The following is an 18,859-nucleotide window of genomic DNA, read 5'->3' on the forward strand; positions in this document are numbered from 1 at the left end:
CCTTTGGCAAGTTACTTAACCCCATTACCTTGCAAAAATCAAAGAGAGAGAGAGAGAGAGAGAGAGAGAGAGAGAGAGAGAGAGAGAGAGAAGAAGAAGAAGAAGAAGAAGAAGAAGAAGAAGAAGAAGAAGAAGAAGAAGAAGAAGAAGAAGAAGAATTACCATACCATACCAACAAACTACACTAAAAAGTTCTTTTTTACATCCTGATGAGCATTTCCTGAGGCACATGACATAAAACAGGCATTCAAAAAAACTCACAAAAGTGACCATGTATTCCAGATTCAAACTATCCTTTGATGAGATCTCAATTACCTCTTTCATATCAACATATTTCTATAGTCATACTGTTAAAACAAAAGACCTAGGCTCTCCCTCTGTCAGCAACTGCTGCCCTTCCATCACCAGATATTAAATGCCCTACCTCTTGATTGTGATAATTGTGGAATTTAAACTATGGTGGACATGTTCCTTGTAGGTAGGACCCATACTTGTGCCTCCAGAATGACTTTTGGCCACTACATTTTTTTTGGTAAGGCAAGGTGATTAAGTGACTTGTCCAAGGTCAAATATCAGGTATCAAGTGTCTGAAGCTGGATTTGAACTCAGGTCCTCCTGACTCTATCTACTTATATCACTAGCTGCCCCTACTATATCTCTTTACATTTTTTCTGTGGTGATAGTACCTGATTCTGACACTCCATAGAGACTCCTTACTTTAAACAAATTTACTATATAAAATTTAGATTAAACAAAAGAGAAATGGAAAAAAGACTGATTATTTTCTATTTAAAATACAAAAGTCTTTGCTTCTCTTATAAGTTGACTAATATTTGCAAAAATTTAAATATAACTTTTCAAGAACATGTCTACTTTATGAGATACTGTTTAGAGGCAACAGAAATAAGCATCAGCATCTTGGATACTTAATATTTGAGTTTGGGTTAGTTTATGACTCAAAAAATTAAAGCATCAAGAAAAATGGAAGAGGCAAACTTGGAAAGCAATCAAGGGAGGAGAGAGATATGCTAAAGTATATAAAAATAGTAAAGCCCCTAGCTCATATAACTTCTTTATTTTTCTAAGCATTCAACTCTCCATGCATCATAATTTTTAAAAAATATGAAATTATTTTTATCTGGTTTGATCTCACTTTTCATATTGTTTACATTATCTTTATTTTCAACTGATCAAATGAAGTGGTATTGCTTCTTTTTTCTTCCCCATTTTTATTTTTCCTTGTTTTACTATTAATTATACCTTTACTAAGTACTAAGAGAATGAAGTAAAATGAAAAACATTTTTTCCTCCTAACTTATATGGATAGAAAGAAGAAAGTAATGGTTAAATAAGTTTATAATTGCTCTGTCAAATTTTTAAAGAAATAGTTCTTCATATTATGTTATGTGGCTAACCTAATTTTATAGATCTTTAGTCAACCCAAATGTCAACCTGAAAGGGTAAAGGAAGATAATAGAGGGCTCAGGAGATTTATCCATAGTGAAAGGACCCTTCTTTTTCTCCTAAGAGGGAGACCCATTGGAATCAGGGGAAATGTCAGGTAAGTGGGTAGTAATATCAATCTTTCAATAAAGCTTTTACTAGGTGTACATAATAAGATAGTGATGGAACAAGAATTTGCTCTCCTAGATCTTCCTTATACATTTTCTCAGTTAATTGATAATGGGTGAGGTTTCCCACTCACCTCTCCTGTCATTGATTTACACTAGTAAATCACCAGTCTTTTGATTAATTTGAACATTCTACCTTATATCATCACTCAATTAGGTAATATTTTTTTTTTTTTGCAGGGCAAATGGGGTTAAGTGGCTTGCCCAAGGCCACACAGCTAGGTAATTATTAAGTGTGGGAGGGCAGATTTGAACTCAGGTACTCCTGACTCCTGGGCCAGTGCTCTATCCACTGGGCCACCTAGCCCCCCTGGGAATATTCTTGAACTTCAAATTTTGGTATTTAAGAAAATTTAAATTTTGGTTGCTAATTTTTTAAATTCGGTTGCTAATTCAGAAAACTGATAGGAGACATTTTCTTTTGTTAACATTTCCATTGATACTTATGTTTTGTCTTCAGATTTTCATATCAGGTCAAAAAGTGTTTTATTTTTCTTCCTTTATTGGTATGCAAATATAATTTTTTTTTACTGAACTTCTGCCTTCATTTTCTAGGTTTCAAAAATACATGTTTTTGAAACATGCATGTGTACAATCCATATAGATATATAATTACCCAATTTCTGCTTATCAGTTTTGTATAATATAAAAGCCAATGCCAATAAAAGGAAAAGATACAACTTTCTCCATTCCATCTATACATTTTCGTGTTACCATTCCATTAATGAGAATCAGCTTATATACTCTCTGTAATTTAGTGTCACATCTAGACTTATTTTCCTTATTCAATCTTACTCCTAGCAATTTTCCTGCCTCTAACAGAAACATAACTTATCACTCTTTATATCCTTAAATTGCAAAAGTAAATGTTGAGGACCAATGCAGACACTGCTATCAAAGGAGCTGGTGTCTTTTCAGCACAGTACTAATCAAGCAGAATTATCATAACCTCAAATTAAACAGTCTTTGTTGGGATTTTGTCACCAGTGAAATTGTCCATCCTTTGGTAAGATCGTCATTAGGAAAGAAAAAAATAAAGAAGTTAAAATTGCTTTAGAGCATTGACTTATTAGGTCCCTCTAGAGTTGTAGCTTGAATTGGTTTTCAAGGGGAGGAGTTATAAAAGGATAACTCTAAGAAAGCTCACAACTTGATCATAGTCTTGATAACACTAGTGGGTATAAGTGTGATCATTATAAAAAAAATAACAAATGTAGCTAAGAGAAATAGGAAAAGAAGAAGACAATTAACATCTATTTTCTTTAGTTTATTGTGTTTGGGATTCCCCCCCCCCCATACTAATTTAAGAATGGGCTTTCACAAAGAAGAAAAAATATAAAAGATTTTAAAATTCTTTAGTATGGTAAATGCAATTAGTAGCTGCTATTGTGGTATGTATTCATCTAAATCAAAGCCTAGAACAGAAGTTAATTGTTCAGTTGTCTGAAACAATGTGTAATGTGAATGGAGCTAAAATGATGAGTGCTATAGAAATATAGACATAGAGACATAGATATTTTGTAGACCAATCCAGAAACCAGACACTTGTTATGTCCTGTGTTAAAATTAGACATATGCAAAACTGCTTTGGTTTGGGAAAAGCAGCCCAGAAATAGTGCTAAAATTGACATATGATGGGCAAATCCATTATACACACATACATATACATATATATATGTATATGTATGTGTGTGCATATACATATTTCTGAAATCATTATATATACCAGAGAAGGATTTGGGCCACTTCAGTTTCAGATGCAGTTAAAAAATTTGAGTCAATAATTGTTCAGTTCAATTTTCAGATATAATAGAAAAAAGTCAGTTGAAATTATATGACAGCAAATTATAGTTTACTAAAATTCAATCACTTACATCTGGATTTGCCTGGATTAGTAGCTATAATTTATCAACCTCTAACCCAATGACCATGTAAAGATTTGCCCAAATGAGCAGAGAAATCCAGAAGTGTTCTTGATTCTGGATTATTATTATGCTCTGGTATTGGTAAATTTTTTTTTTAAGTTATCTGGGAATGTAAGAGTTCTTGGTTCTAATTTAGGTTCGTTAAAGGAAATGTCCATTGGTGGGGAGTAGGTTATAGAACCTTTGTATAAGTATCTGAAAAGTTAAGGTTTCAGCCTCTAAACTTGGTGCTTAATTCTTATAGCTAAGTCATATACCCAGACTAACTTTCTGCTCTCTGGCCAACCAAAGCCATCCCATCCTTATTGTTGTAACTCCCAGATTGTGATACTGTCACAAAACTGTTGCTAGGCAACAAATGTGGTTACCCAGTCTCAGCGAATAGCTGAAGGGGAAAGCAAGTGTTGCACCATTGTAGAGTAACCATAGCAATGACCTACTATTACAGACTAAAGAATTATCATTAACAATGTTAAAGTATCAAACAGAGACCCTGAATCTGGAGACTTTCAGGCACCGTCTCTGCATAATTGGGTTATCTAGGAAGAGATGTAAATTCTTTCAAAGCTATCCACTCATTATTATGGGAGAATATTTTTAATTATTATTTTTTATATTTTAATAAAAGATTTGCCAAGTAGTTATGGGGCATTTGCTTGGTTGATGTAGGTAAATTAGTGTAATCCACTAACACTACATGGATTTTATCAGGTGATGATCTTGATAAGAAATACTTCCATTTCCTAGATCAGTAATATTTCCTGCCTATGTTTGGCTCATAGTGCATTTGATTTGTAAAATGGTGTGTGTGTGTGTGTGTGTGTGTGTGTGTGTGTGTGTGTGTGTGTGTGTGTAGGTCGGTCTGTATGCATAAGACCTACAGGGAATTGCAAATGAAATTTCTTTAAAATTCTGACAAATAAATGTATGTGTTTCCTAAACTGAGGGGCTTGTGGATGTAGAGAACAGGAAAGTCGGTGGCGGAGTGGAGAGGGCGGCTTTGTAAAGCCTTGACCCTGTGAGCGGCGCTCGGTGCCATCCCTGAGCGGACTTGAGGCGTGGTCTCCAGGAGCCAGCCCGGCCCGGCTTCCTTCCTACGGAGGCCGCCTTTAGTGCAGGAGACAGGGGGGGCTCGGGAGGGTGCCCCCAGCGGCCGGGCCCCGGGACGAGCGAGAACCCTGGTTGTGGCCCTCCTGGGACGGCTCGGGAATCCCTCCGGAGCTTCTGGGAGGACCGGGGTGGGGGGGTGGGGGTCTGCTTGCGCCTGCGGAGCCGGGGCCGCGGGCGGGGCGGGCCGGGTGAAAGGACCCCCGCCGGGCCGGAGGAATGAGGTGGGGCCGGGACCCTTGCGGCGCCCCGGGCCGCTGGTCCCCGGCTCCCCTCGGGGCTCTCCGGGCCCCCCCCGCCCCGGGGGTCCGCAGCCGCGCTCGCGGCGGGGCGGGGCGGGGCTGGCCGCGCCGCAGCCCCGGCCCCTCCTCCTCGGCCGGCGGCGCGGAGCTCCCGTTCGGGTGGTCTCTCCTCCCGTGCCGGGGCGGGGGGCCGGGGCGGGGCGGGGCGGGGCGGGCGCGGGGGGCGGGGCTCGGGCTGGGCCCGCTCAGGCTGGGCCCGCTCGGGGCTCGGGGCTCGGGGCTCGGCGCCCGGCCCGGGCCGGCCCTGACCCACCTCTGTGTCTCCCCTTGCAGGCACGGAGCGGCACGAGCTGACGTCGTGGAGGAGCCTCCCGTCCATCTTCAGGTTCTTCGGCGAGGCCTCGGCGGCCAGGAGCGGCGCCCCCCGGGCCGCGCTGACCCGGCGCTCCCACCGCATCAAGCACGAGGAGGTCTAGCAGCCGCCGGGAGGAGACAGGCCGCGCGCCCCGCAGCCCCGCGCGCGCCCCGCAGCCCCGCGGGCGCCCCCGAACCAGCCCTCATTAGATTGTTTTCCTCCCAGAGCCCGGGGTCGGCCGCCGGCGCCCAGCGGCGCTTTGCATTCTTTGTAGATGAGCGCAGCTGTCAGAGCGGGGCTCGGCGGGCAGTGCCTGCCGCGGGCCGCGCACGGAGCCCGGAGGACGGCGGCGGCGCCGCCCAGGGCCCGGACCCAGCCCCGCGCCCGGGCCCCGCAGGGCCCAGCTGCAGTTTCCTCGTGGTCCTACCGCCGGCAGCAGCTCCTGCTGCTTTGGGAAAAAAAATAAAAACATGCCTATCCTTCACTCTCTTTTCTTTTGACCAGGAGCAAACTTTACTATTTTATAAACTTAGAATTTTAAGTAGATTTTTCTCCATGTATAATCTAAATATCTGACAGCGGATTTTTGGTCTTTCTTTGGGGATGAATTTTTAAACTCTGTAAATAGCACAAACACTTTGCATTATGTAGATTTGTAGGTGTGAATTATACCCTCACTGAAAAGATTTTTAAAAGATGTTTTCCTTAAGAGCCTAGAGAAAATTGGTTGAAGAATTATCCGTTTCTAAATTCACTTTATTCCACTAGAAGCCCTCTGAACTTGAAAATAAAATGTCTATTAAGTCTAGGTAGAGAAGAAAGGGAAAGGGAAAGTCTGGAAATGTAAACCCAAACAGACGAATAATTCCTTGGGCTGTATTTTGTGCGTGTGTGTGTGTGTGTGTGTGTATGAATATATGTGTATGTACTTGTTTATATGTATAGATGCATATTTTTTGATTTCCCACTTCACATGAAAACCTGTCAACTTATCATTAAGACATTTACCATTTTTAGATATAATATGGTTTCATTGGATTCCCAATTAGGTTATACACTTAAGTTCCACTTTTAAAATTTCACCTTGTTGGAAGTTTTTAAATCCTAAAAGAAATAGTTTATTTTGAACTTTTATGGAACAGATGAATCTGCCTTTTTTTGAGACAGGATTTTTGGAAGGCATCAAAAAAGCTAATCTGTGCACTCAAGTCTTTTCCTTTTATAGAACTAAGTGAGGCCAATGCTATTCTTTTAGTCTACTTAGAGTGAAAGAATACTGCTCTGATTGAAAAGTGAAGAATTAGAATTGTGGAAGATTTTCTCCTCTTGTTCCAGTATTATTTTAACTCTCCATTTGCTCTTGAGGATCTTCTCTGAAATTCCAATTGCCTTGCTTCAATTGAGATCTCTACACCACTGTTGATATATCAAAACTAAAATAAGTCATTGACTTTTCTGATAATTTTGATTCAGATATCATATTGTAACAAGCTGAGTTTATAATCATTGCAAAAAGCTCCATTATTTAGTTAAGGTTCCATTTATAATAGATGAAAGATGAATTTTATATTTTGTACCCTCTTTTTAAAAAATATGCTACTATGGAAATATTTATCTCATTTGATAACAAGAAATACACCAAAGTATCATTGGAGCAACTAGTCAAAAAATTAAGTGAAATCATCCACCTCATAATAAACATTTTTAGATTATGTGCTCATATCAGCAAGTTTTGAAACTGCTAATGTGTGATAACGTGTCTGGAATGCATGTACACTAATTAATTCTTATGTTTTTGATGATGGCAAATTAAAGTGATCTTTTCTTCAGTGGTCATGTCTGCATATCCTCTGATGTTATTAGAGCAAAGACGAGGGGGTGGAGGGAATCAAAACGGTGTTCCATCCAACTGCTGTGTAGCTTCAAAACACACTGCCCAAGTGTCCAACACATTGGGCCATGATATTGACCCTTTTTAATCTGATACTTCCAAGCTTTTAGAATTAATGGTAGAACTCCAGAAAATAGTGGCATCTTCCAGCAAAATGGTTTTAAAAGTTAATATAAACCTAATATATTTTTTAAATGTTTTGAAGTGTTACTTTTTCAAAAATGTTCACAGAAACCTATATTTTTTTTTATCTTTTCCCCCTCGCTAACAAAGCTAAATTCTGAAAGTTCCTAGAGCCAACTTCAGGAAGAGTAATAACTCTGTCAATGTATCATCCTAATCACTCTTGTCCTGCTCTTCTTCATTCTCACCTTCCTTTTGACTTGTAACTGGAGTCAATCACTGTATAATTGCCTTCAGGGCTGTAAAACCTTTGGGTTCTTGGATTTTTGTTTCAATATCTACGGAGAGTTATTTGAAAATGTATGCTTCCTTTAAAAGGTCTGGGTTAGAGTATTGAAGAGGAAACAAGGCGTCTGAACTGACTAAACTTCCTAACTTGTTGATTATGAGTTTATGGTGTAAATGTGATAATGTTCACCTCTTTTATCCCAAATCTACAACCCCAGGTATTCAAGCCCACCGATCTAGATCAATTCTCTGTTTTCAGCTCTTAAGGCTTCCCTTGTTTTGGTTTTGTTAATTGGAAGTTTAAGTGGGAGGGGGGTTTAAACTTAAAATGTGTTCTTTATTTTATGAGTTATGTCCTCAGTTCCAAGAGTAAAATGGGAGCTGTTAGAACTTGTCTGTTGAAACTACAATGTATATAGTGGTTTTGTGATTCTCTCAGAGTGCCTAATCCTGAAGTCAGTACATCTTTACAAGTATTAGTAAAAATACACATATACCTCTAATTGTGTTAACTATCTACCCCTTTGTCAAGTTTCTCATGCTCTGACCTCAACTGTACTATTGCTTATACAAAGAACTGTAAAGCAAGGGGATTGCCTGTGAATTATATATTTCTGCTTATGGTTTTAAAATAAAAGGGTTCCCTTCCATGTTTGATTGTAGATTCCTTATCTCTGCTTACTTATTTGATACCACTATAGAAGTTAATAAAACAGGAACTGAAAAATATTTCTATGCATATATATGTATACACATAAAAACAAATATGTGTATTATTATTATTTTAAATATTGCCTCTGATTTTTCTGACTTGAATTGGTAACTAAAATCAGTGATGATTTGTTCTGGAGCCTTCACAAGGAAACATGCATGCATGCATATATGTAATATATATATATATATATATACTTTTTAATAATTGCATAGTATTGTATAGCTTAAGTATCTCACATAGTTTAAATACCTGAGAATTTTAAAACTATTTTGCTTTGCTTCCTAAGTTATATGCTGTTTGCATATAAATTTCTGTGTTCCTCTTGAAAAGAATTGGTGTGTGTATATGGTGGAGTGTTTGTGTGTGTGTGTGTGTGTGTGTGTGTGTGTGTGTGTGTGTGTGTGTGTGTGTTGGGAGGAAGGATTTCCAATGATCTAGAACTTCTAAATGTGGTTTATTGGTTTATTATATGCACTGAAAATATCTTTAGAAGTGATAGAAAAAAGACAAAGAAAAATTAATATTATTATAAGATCATCCTTAGAGTATTACATAGTATTCCTGTGCATTAATATTTTTGAAGTATTTTGCTGCTTTTCCTTGGACAATTTCTATAACTCTCCAGGGAGGACTTTCAGGTGGCAAGATGTATTGTTTTTTATTACTGTTGATAATATTAGTGATTATAATTAATGAATTTTAGATGAGCACTGAAGTGACAAAAGTTTCTTGGTATTCAATGGACTATGGAAGTCCCAAACCAGTCAGATGGATGTCTGCTGTTGACTGTTGAAGTTTTTCTGGGCAAACTCCTGCATCTCTCCTTAATTCGCCTAATAGTCTCAAAAGATGAAAAAAAAATATGCGAATTAGACACCAAATTCTCAATATTTCTCAAAAAAGTTTCCCCACACCTTTGAAGAAGTTTCCTTTAATTAAATGTGCAAATATTTATTGTTGAATATAAATGAGTAGCAAAAGAAAGGCTAATAGTGGTTGTTAATATTATGATTTATTAGAAGTGTGTAATAACAATAAAAAAACCCTTGAGAGCTATTCATTTTAAAAATGAAATCCCTTCCTCTCAACTTTCTTCTTTACCCTCCTTTCTTTTTTCCTTTTCTTCCTTTCTTTTAAAAGGTAGGAGTGGGAGTCTTCTGAATTGTCATCTTTTTAGCTAATAGTTTATTAATCTCCAAAAAAAAGATCAGTCTGGGGAAAGGAGTTTTAACACATGGCAGAGCTACCTAAAGCATCAATTTTGTTAGATGGTTTTAGGTTTAAGAGAAATGCAAGTGTCATACACTCTACTAAAAGTAAAGAATGTACTCCTAGTAGAAAATGTAGAAAGGAGGAAAATAGCACAAAGTCAATTAACAGTGATATGAGAACAGAAGTAGCTATCAAAGCATTCCATGGTTTATCTTGAAATTTATGTAATGTAAAACCGCAATAATGATGGTCTTAAGCCACACACTTAGGAGAGATGAATGTTGATTTAATTGATTCATTTGGATCGATGTTTTTAAAGTTTCACACCACTGATCTTTTATGTAGTGATGTCTTTAGCAGTGAGTGGTCTGATATGAGCCTTCTCAGATTTCATCAATGGGACTCTCCAAGACATCTGAAATTATGCAACAGTCTGTAGAATGAAATATCTCTTATTGGGAGATCATAGTGCCAAAAAGCAAATTTAGATGTGAATTAATTTCTGGCAAAAAAGCCTTAGAGGAATACAAATCATAAAGAACCCTAAAGATTTAAATTTGCAAATATTACATAGTTGGTATTAAATGTTAAAAGGAAGAGAGTATCAGTTCCCTTTTTGCACCAACAAAGTTGAGTAGTCACACTTTAACCAGTATACTTTCCACTCAATGTAAATCACTTTAAGGGAGAATTTTGACTTAATCTAGATTTTTCTAGGTCTGAATCTAGAAAGGTTTCCGTCTTTTTCTTTCCATGATCTTTCTGAATTTTCTTTATTAGGAATTACATTGGGATTTATGGGAAGCTATAAAATAAGGCTACACTGTACTTTGCATCCCACTGCAATGTTGCAAAGAACTTGAAAAGATAACTATTGATACACACATATACATATTCACTAGTTATGGGTATACCTTTAGAGTTTACATATTATGAATCTTTAATAAGAAGCTCGGCAAGAAACTTGAAAAAAAAAAAAAAGAAAACATGGTACCATCGGATCACCAGCAACCATTTTCACTTTTCTGTCCAATTTCAGATTGGATGTGTTTGTGAGTATTTCACTAGATCAGTGACAGCTCTTTATTTGCATAATTATATGCTCTGGTCTGAAGAGAAAACTAACCCCCAAATTTCATGGGTCACCAAACTGTGACAATCAATGTTTTATCACGTATGCTAAGCAAAATCTAAGAAGCTATATGAAGGTTCTTGGCGAGTTTTTACTCCTCAGAAAATTTAAGAGTTTTCCTTTCTTGAATAGATTCAAAATCTTTCCAAGCTCTTTGTAACTGAATTCTGTTTGAAGGCAAAACCAGAGATTAACATGTAGATTTGGATCTTAAAGCCACTAGAATCACTTCAAAGTGACTTAAGAAGCACAGCAAAGCACTACTGAAATTTTACAATTATAAATACTGTACTTCATGTCTATAGAGGGAAAACTGCTTTTCAAAATGTGTGTAAACAAAAAATAATCAAAAGTTAGTTATAATTGAACCTAAAGCTTCATTCTATCGCTTCTCGGCCTTTTGGCTAAGATCAAGTGTAGTATCTGTTCTTATCAGTTTCATTCTTTGTTTTAAATGGGGAAGAACTGAAGAATTTGGAGGGAGTATTTAATTGTCCTATCATTACATAGATCCTTGTCTATATGTGATATATCTTTGCCTATTCATGTTGACATTTGTGGACATATATATATGCATATAAGTATACATATATACATACAGATACATGCATTTGTATATTAAAATAAAAATGAATATACATTGTGAACTTGTATGTAAGGAAATAAAAATTTTTTTAGTATTGAGATTTTTGACATGGCAAAAATTTCATGTTCCATTTTCAATTTACCAGAATACGTTATAGCAGAACACCAAAGAAGTCCCTTTGCTTCATAAATACCTTTAGAGTCTCTGTTTGTAGAAATGAGTGTGTGTGCAACTGATACTGTTCATTTTTAAGAAAGCTATTTTAACTATTGATATTATTTTTAAACCATCTGCCAATTTTGGATTACAATAACCAACACAAAAAGGCTCACACAAAGGGTGACTATCTTTAAAAGGTTAGTGAAATCCTGGAATACAGGTATTTACTTCTGGTCTTTGGAGAATTCACTTTTTCTTTCAGAATGCATATAAATTTACCAAAAAGAATTTGTATGTGCATTTCATTTAGCAACATTGGAATGTTGCCTTTTAACTTAAAATAGTATGTCATCCTAATTTTTTATCAATAGTTTGTGCATCAACCATTTGTCAGTGACAAATTAAGAAGAAATTTAAAAGTTATTTAGTTGTGAAATGCTTCAGTTTCCATATGAAGATGAAAGAACTTTGGATAAAGGATCCGAAATTCCCTGGACCATCCCTATTATTTTAAAGAAGGTAGCCTTTTAAGGCTACTTGTAGTTAAGGTGACCTACTATCTGTTTGACTTTGGGTGAGTCACTCTCTCTGAGCCTCAGTTTATTGTTGTAGATAATACTTGCACTATCTCACAGAAGTAAGAACAACCATTTGTACACCTTAAAGTGCTATAGGATTGTGATCTCTTATTAAGTTAAAAAAAATGGGGGGGGGTGCCAGGGGAAGAGGAAGAAAGTCTTAATATCAATCAAACTGATCAAAGTTTTTGTTCAAAGAAAACTGAGAAAATTGCGTTTTCATCTGAAAAGTTCTAAAATGTTAAGCCCCTGCTTTTTGCAAACTTCATGCCAGAACACGGTATTCTCACCTCTCTGTGTATTTGTTTTTGATCATCTACTAACACCACCCTAGACCATTCCTTTCACCTCCCAATAAGTGGGAAGAAGTTTGGTCTGAAGATCTTTCACTCCTCTGAAAATCACCTCAAAGTATACCTGTAAAATTTAAAAAACAATCAGGTTAATATTTAAACATATTTAATGAATTGATGAGAAGAGGATTGGTGTATAAATAGGCAGATTCTTTGCATCTGTTTCTTTCTTAGATGAAATACAAAATTGAACTATTCCTTTTTACGTTAATCTATCGAAAACTTGACAAAAATATTTACAAGGTAAACATAATTAATTTCTTTGCTTTTATCCTATATATAAGAACACTAATGGAACATGTGTGTGTGTGTGTGTGTGTGTGTGTGTGTGTGTGTAATCTTACATGACTGTTTTGGGAGGGAGACAGAAAAATCTGAATTATTTTCCACTAAATTCTGTGTATGAGGGGATTGACCCTGCACCTTCAGGGTCTGGGTTTTCTTCTTTTATCATTCCATTTCTTTTTGCTCAAGTGCCACCTAATCCCCTTGTGTCTGGGGAAAAAAAAGTATCACTAAGTCAGTCCATCTTCTCATACCTACAAATGACTTCTTCAAGGCTTTTTTTTCCCTGAGTACAGTTAAATAAATGGCTTTTCTCCAGTTCAGTTTCACACCTTCTCTGGGAACTTAGCTAATAAGGATTTATCAAATAAAAAATATCATTGGTTTTTTTCTTTCCTTCAGCAAATTACTTGATATCATCCCCTAGAATAACCAGCTCTAAAAATAGCCTCAGCACATCAATGCAACGTTTTGGCTTTCATACAGTTTTGAAAGAAAACCATTAAAATTGCATTGATCTTACAAATATTGATCTAGTGCTTGATATCAAATATCAAATGAGATGCTGCCAGTTGCTGATCATTGTGCCAGCTGTTTGAATTCTTGTCCTTTTCCTTCATTTTAACATGAATTCTAGTTCCTCAAGATAAGCAAGATTTTCTTGATTAATTCAATTAAGATTGAGCCTTTTAACTGTGTTTGGGATAAATAGCAAAGTGTTATATGGAACATTTTCAAGATGTGTCATCCCCTTAGAAAAATGGTTTAGGGCCAGAGGGGAGGCTAATTCACTTATTAGGTATTTTTAATACTGAATTTCCCTCCCTTGCATTTTGAAGAACTCTGTAATCTGCTATTTTTTTTTAAATTGAAACCAAATTCTTTTAGAAAAAGAAGTGCATTTGTTAGTATGTCTTTTTTTAAGTGTTGATAGTGAAACTGTAATCATCTTGAACGAATAATCACCCTTAAGAATAATTGTATGTGTTTATATTCATTTTTACATACTTGAAAAAAATTAAATCATTGTTTTTATTCTGTTTATCCCTAGAACAGAGCAACAGTAACAGTTAGGAACTCATTTCCAACGGGGATTTTGGAGGGCATTATGGAGAAATTTTAATATTTTAAAGAATATATAATCAAAATATAAGTAATAATGCTGTTTAAGAAATACATTTATTCTGTGACTTTCACACAAAATTATGACATAGCTGACTTTTTTTTGGTAATACTTTGGATTCTAAAATTGCACTTCTCTCTTCCTCCTTTTCTGAATTCCACTAAGATTTCTTTGACTACCAAGAATTTCAGGTTATTTAATTAGAAATCTCTCCTTTAATGTTGAATTAAAGTTGACGTACGCTGGAGGGAATAAGAAAAAGGCAAGCTCTCATAACCATAGCTTCTAAGTTGTAAAACTAATAAAAAATAGTATTCACTCATGAGGTGGGGGTGGGAGAAAAGAAACTGGTTCCAATCCTAAAAGCTCTACTTTTTTTTAATATCTCCTTTTCTGAGCTCGATTTGTAGAAAGTGAAATGAGACCACCCAAGCCAATCCAACCTTCCCTCCCCAGTACCATGGACAGCGCTCAGTCTTTAGTCCACTTTCTTATACTTTGCCTCAAAGGCACTTTTTGCTTGCTAACTCCATTCTCCATTCTACCTTATCCCTCATTTCTCCCCAACCTTATCCATTACGAAATTTAATATCTTAAAGCTGTATTCACTTTCAGATCCTGCCTTTTGTGGTTGGCATTTCTTAGTCCTCTTTAATGTGAGATTTCCCCAACACGGAATTATGCCAGCCTTTAGAAATCGCTCCCCTGACTTGTTTCTTTTTTCCCGCACATCTCGTCTGTACTTTGATCACTTGGTCAAAACATTGCTTTTCTCGACTATTTCCCCCAGCTCTAGGGTATTCCAACTTTTCTTTGAGGAAATTTCCCCTCTCTACGCTATTACTTGGCGTCTCTCGAAACTATCTGATGTAGGAATGTGGGCTGTGAGCACTTTGTCCCTTGTCACTGAGTCTCACATGCCAGAGAATCCCAAAATGAATAATTTTTCCAAAGACGCACCTCCAAGTCCACCTGTCCTGCTGCAAAGCGGATTTGCTCTTGGCCAGAGCTGTCTGATGAGCTCTGGTGCTCCTAGACAGCTTGTTAATTACAGCCCCTGGAGAGGAGCCTCCGAGGTTTGAGCCCAACAGCGCTAAAGACCTGACAGGAACTTAACTTGACTGCACCAAAAAGTTGAAGCATTCACTTCAATCGCCTACTTTTTCTTCTCCCTAAGCCCCCAAGTTGTCTTTTCTGCGCTTCTTTAACTACTCATTTCTTTTTTTCCCCCAGTCCTGTTACAGTTCTATTTAAGTAAAGCATACAAAAGGAAGATCATAGCTTTATCTTCTTTCATATCATTGTCGCCCTGGCAACACCTGAGTTGCTCTACTACTTCTAAGACAGTATTAGTTTTGAAGGATTTCAAATAAAACAAACCGCACCTTATTCTATGAATCTGGTTCCCTTGGTGTGCCTTCACTAAGTCTAGACTCTCCCTATCCAGTCCTCACCCTACCCCACCCAATTCTCCACCCCTATTTCACTTGAGCACTCCCTCCCCCTTGTACCTACTTGGTGAACAAAAAGAAAAACTTAAAGGTGGGTGAAACGATCATAAACTCTTAAAAGTGGATAACTAGTTATTTGTTCCAAAGTATTTCATACCAATTTCATCGCAAAACTTTGCTAGAAAAAGCCAGGGAACAGAATTTTGCTTTTTTTTTTAATCAAACTAGGTTCTGTGAAATAAAATAAAATAAAATTTCTGTGAACAGTTTCCAAAATTGACTCGATATTCTGATATTTTAATAGTTCTTAATCAACTGATAGAATATTTTTGCTGCAAACAAGGTATCTATGATAGTGACTATTATTGAAATTTTTCCTGGTTTGGACGAACTTTTAATATAAAATGCTACTGTCCTATGGCTTTTTAATAATAAAAATGTCTTATTTTCCTTTTTTTTAAGTTTCTGCCCGGATTTAGTGTAATGGCTAAAAAAGCAAGCACTTTTCCTTCTAACCCATCACATTCAAATGCTTTCCAATCTGTTTCCTACTCCTATTTCAGAGTTCTTTCCAAAGAAGAATTCGTCTATATTGGGGCGGGGAACTTTAGGTTTTTTGAGAAGTATTCCTTTTGTTGTTCACAAATGACTAAAATTGTTTCATTCTTAATTGCTCCTAACTCAGCCAACTCAGGAGCTATTCTAGCTCTAGGTGCGACTCTGCCATTTAAATAGTTGATTTTCAGCAAAGCTAATAACATTCAACTCAGCAGTTCAGGCAGCTTCAAGTTTTTCAGGACAGTAAATCGAACCTGTTGAATAGTAAACCGGAATATTTTGCTAAATTAAGATTTAATCGCTTAGCACGATCCAACTGTACTCTTCAAGTGATTTTTATCAGAATCAGGATCCTTTAGAAGAGGACAAGTTAGAAAATCAGTTTGGGGACCATTTTATTCCATCCGTTAATAGTTCATGCTCTCCAGTAATGAAATAATTGTTTTAGATATTTGAAGTAACTGGAGGGAGAGGTAACTTTTAAAAGGGAAGATTTAGGAGTGAGAAGATGAATTATATGGCACCTGGCTATTGTGTTTTCCTAACAATAAGGGGAAACGAATGTTATAAGGGGCTATACAGGTAAATCGTTGCTGAATTTCTTCTCAAGTTTCTGTTATTACAGTTTCCTTAAATCTCTTTTCTACTTGGAGAATTTACTTATGGGGGGGGGGTTGGAGGGTGGAATGAGGTCCTCTCCTATACCTTTACTTGTTTAATTATTTTCTTAATATGTTATTCAAAAAGAGATATTTTACTCCTGAGTCCCAGACAGATAAGTTTCAATGAGAACCAGACATGGCTTCACTTCAGTAGATATTACAGTATCACCATACTGGTATTTGGCCCGTGATGAGATCGGGAAAGAAAGTTGGTAGAGCTTTTTTCCCTCAAATAATTTCAAATATACAGAATATTCTAACGGAGCCTCTTTGCTATATTTATCCATGTTTTGGCTCAGCGGAGGAACATGTTAATTTAAAAATGATTAAAACAAAATAATTTTCCAGTTCGGAGATAAGTTCTTTTCATCAGAGTTTTTCCTATTCTGGTATAAGATTGTGAAATCCTTTCCATTATGTTCTCCCCCCCCCCCCCCCATGTAACCCTTCAAAGTCTCTCTAAATGACTTTTCTCCCCCTTCGGTCGTTTGTCAATGTCACATGTACACTGCCTATTTAGTCAAAGAAAAGTGTGTATTTCATATCTTATCAAGGAACAGATTTCTTTATTTGTTTTTTTAGAAATCAATAAACTCTCCAACATTTTACAAGACCCTTTAGAAGGAAAAATGAGGTGTAAATACTGATATGAAATTTCAATATGACAATTTTGGCTAAAATCTTCCAGATCAGCATCATAACCCTCAAAAAAGGCTGGGGGGGGGACCTCTTCGGACTGATATCAAGAGGAGTCGCTTTGGTTTCTACCAGGCGAATTTTATTATTAGCACTGTTGAGATTGGAAGATTAATTCTTAACTTGTTTATCACTTCTACAATTTGAAGAAACTAGACTTCAAACTGATGTAAGGGTAAAAGGGGTTGGGAGAATGCAGGACAACTGGAGTGATGTGTGGAAAGACAGCTAGCTAGTTTACCGTTAGTAAAAGAAGCACTTTCCATTTTTTCGACACAATCAAAGGTTTGAGTAACATATTATTTTATTTCATTCTGTGAAAAAAAATGATAACCTGTTCTTCTGGGGCTTGAAACTTTAAAAAGACATTAAATTCCACATATTAATTGGAGGGGAGATGGACAAGTATAAAAAAAGAAAGGAAAAATATTGGAAAAACTCATTTTAAAGAATTGCAGTTTGCCTATACATCATTCTACTAGAATCAAAATCAGCTGGAAAAAATACATACCAATTTTCAGCTTATAAGTCAATTTTAGATATGGCACAGCCTTTTCATAGGGTTTCCAGAAATTAATACCTAATAGTATTTAATTCATGAAAGGTTGTAAACTGGGATCATTCTGAAATGCAACAAATGCGGGAAATCTCTTAAGTAAACGGGTATTTTATTCGAGAGTTGAAAGGGATTTGTAAGTTGTTTGAGGATCTGGAGCTCCAACCAAAGCAAGACTCCCTCGGATTTAAGTTTTCGTGATCAACTTTCAACCCCGCGAAAACGAGAGCCATTTGCTTAACTTAATCCAGAACATATGTTCGCAACAGTAGCAGGTTTTTGGTGTGTGGCTGGGGCTGATCAAGTTGTAAATTTTCCGCCTTAGGTTTTCAGCGCCTCCTAGTTTCAGCCTAACACCTAGAGAGCAACTTTTAGGAGATCCGTAGTCTTAGCAGCTAGGTTTTAAGAAAAGATTTTCCAAACACATCAAACTCTGAATGTTTCTCTCTCTCTCTCTCTCTCTCTCTCTCTCTCTCTCTCTCTCTCTCTCTCTCTCTCTCTCTCTCTCTCTCTCTCCCCCTCCCTCCCTCTCTCCCTCGCCCTCTCCCTCCCCCCCATCTAGCCCTCTCCTCTAAGAGTAGTACAGTGACCCTCCACTTAAAAACAAATAACTTGTAAAATCCTGTTTTGTGTGATTATAGATTGATAATGAATAGGTGCTTACTGGCACCTCTTCTTTAAAAGCATATGAAAAAGAGTGGTGTGTTTTCTGAAACTGGCATCTTCCTCAAAATACCTTACTGTGTTCAATCTTATTATTCTCAGCAGAAGCTTATGACTTTCATTTTAATTTCTCTAGGTCTTTAAAGAAAATGAAAGGGTGTTGAATTCCACAGAGAAGAGCACAGTGATTAAAGCAAATGTAATCCATAAACCATAATTCTTTTTCCATACAAAACAAGTTTTGCTGTGGGTTTTCTTATTTATTGTATAAATATTTTTCCATCCAAACTCTCTGAATACTTAAAGAATAAGGTGGAGATATTTAATATTTGGGCTCTAAACTATTTGAATTTGGTTCAATTAATGAGTCCCAGTTAAGAGTAAAAGGCTCTAACACATGCTCAATTCTTCCAGAAATGAACATGGGGAGGGGGTGTGCTTAAAGGGAAGGGAATGCTGTGGTGAAACATAAAAATCATAAAGAAAATCTGATTTGTTTAGTTTATCTTCTCTGAAACCCAAATAAAAAGTTACCAAAATGTCTTCTAAAATGCATCCGAATATTAGC

The 18,859-nt window shown here is 36.8% G+C and overlaps 1 protein-coding gene and 1 pseudogene across 19 annotated transcripts in view; both read left to right on the forward strand.

The window, feature by feature from the left end:
* ARB2A (ARB2 cotranscriptional regulator A) overlaps positions 1-8,701 on the forward strand; it is a 490,274-nt gene extending 481,573 nt beyond the window's left edge. For all 19 annotated transcript variants that reach the window (XM_074201383.1, XM_074201397.1, XM_074201387.1 and 16 more), the window contains one exon: positions 5,239-8,701. In XM_074201383.1, coding sequence (XP_074057484.1) covers positions 5,239-5,381 — 143 coding nt within the window. In that variant the 3' untranslated portion in view covers positions 5,382-8,701. The remainder of the gene's footprint in view (positions 1-5,238) is intronic.
* Positions 8,702-11,005: 2,304 nt separating this feature from the next.
* LOC141503797 (U2 spliceosomal RNA) lies at positions 11,006-11,158 on the forward strand (annotated as a pseudogene).
* Positions 11,159-18,859: the final 7,701 nt, after the last annotated feature.

Source organism: Macrotis lagotis, chromosome X (assembly GCF_037893015.1).
Source record: "Macrotis lagotis isolate mMagLag1 chromosome X, bilby.v1.9.chrom.fasta, whole genome shotgun sequence".
Classification (NCBI taxonomy): domain Eukaryota; kingdom Metazoa; phylum Chordata; class Mammalia; order Peramelemorphia; family Peramelidae; genus Macrotis; species Macrotis lagotis.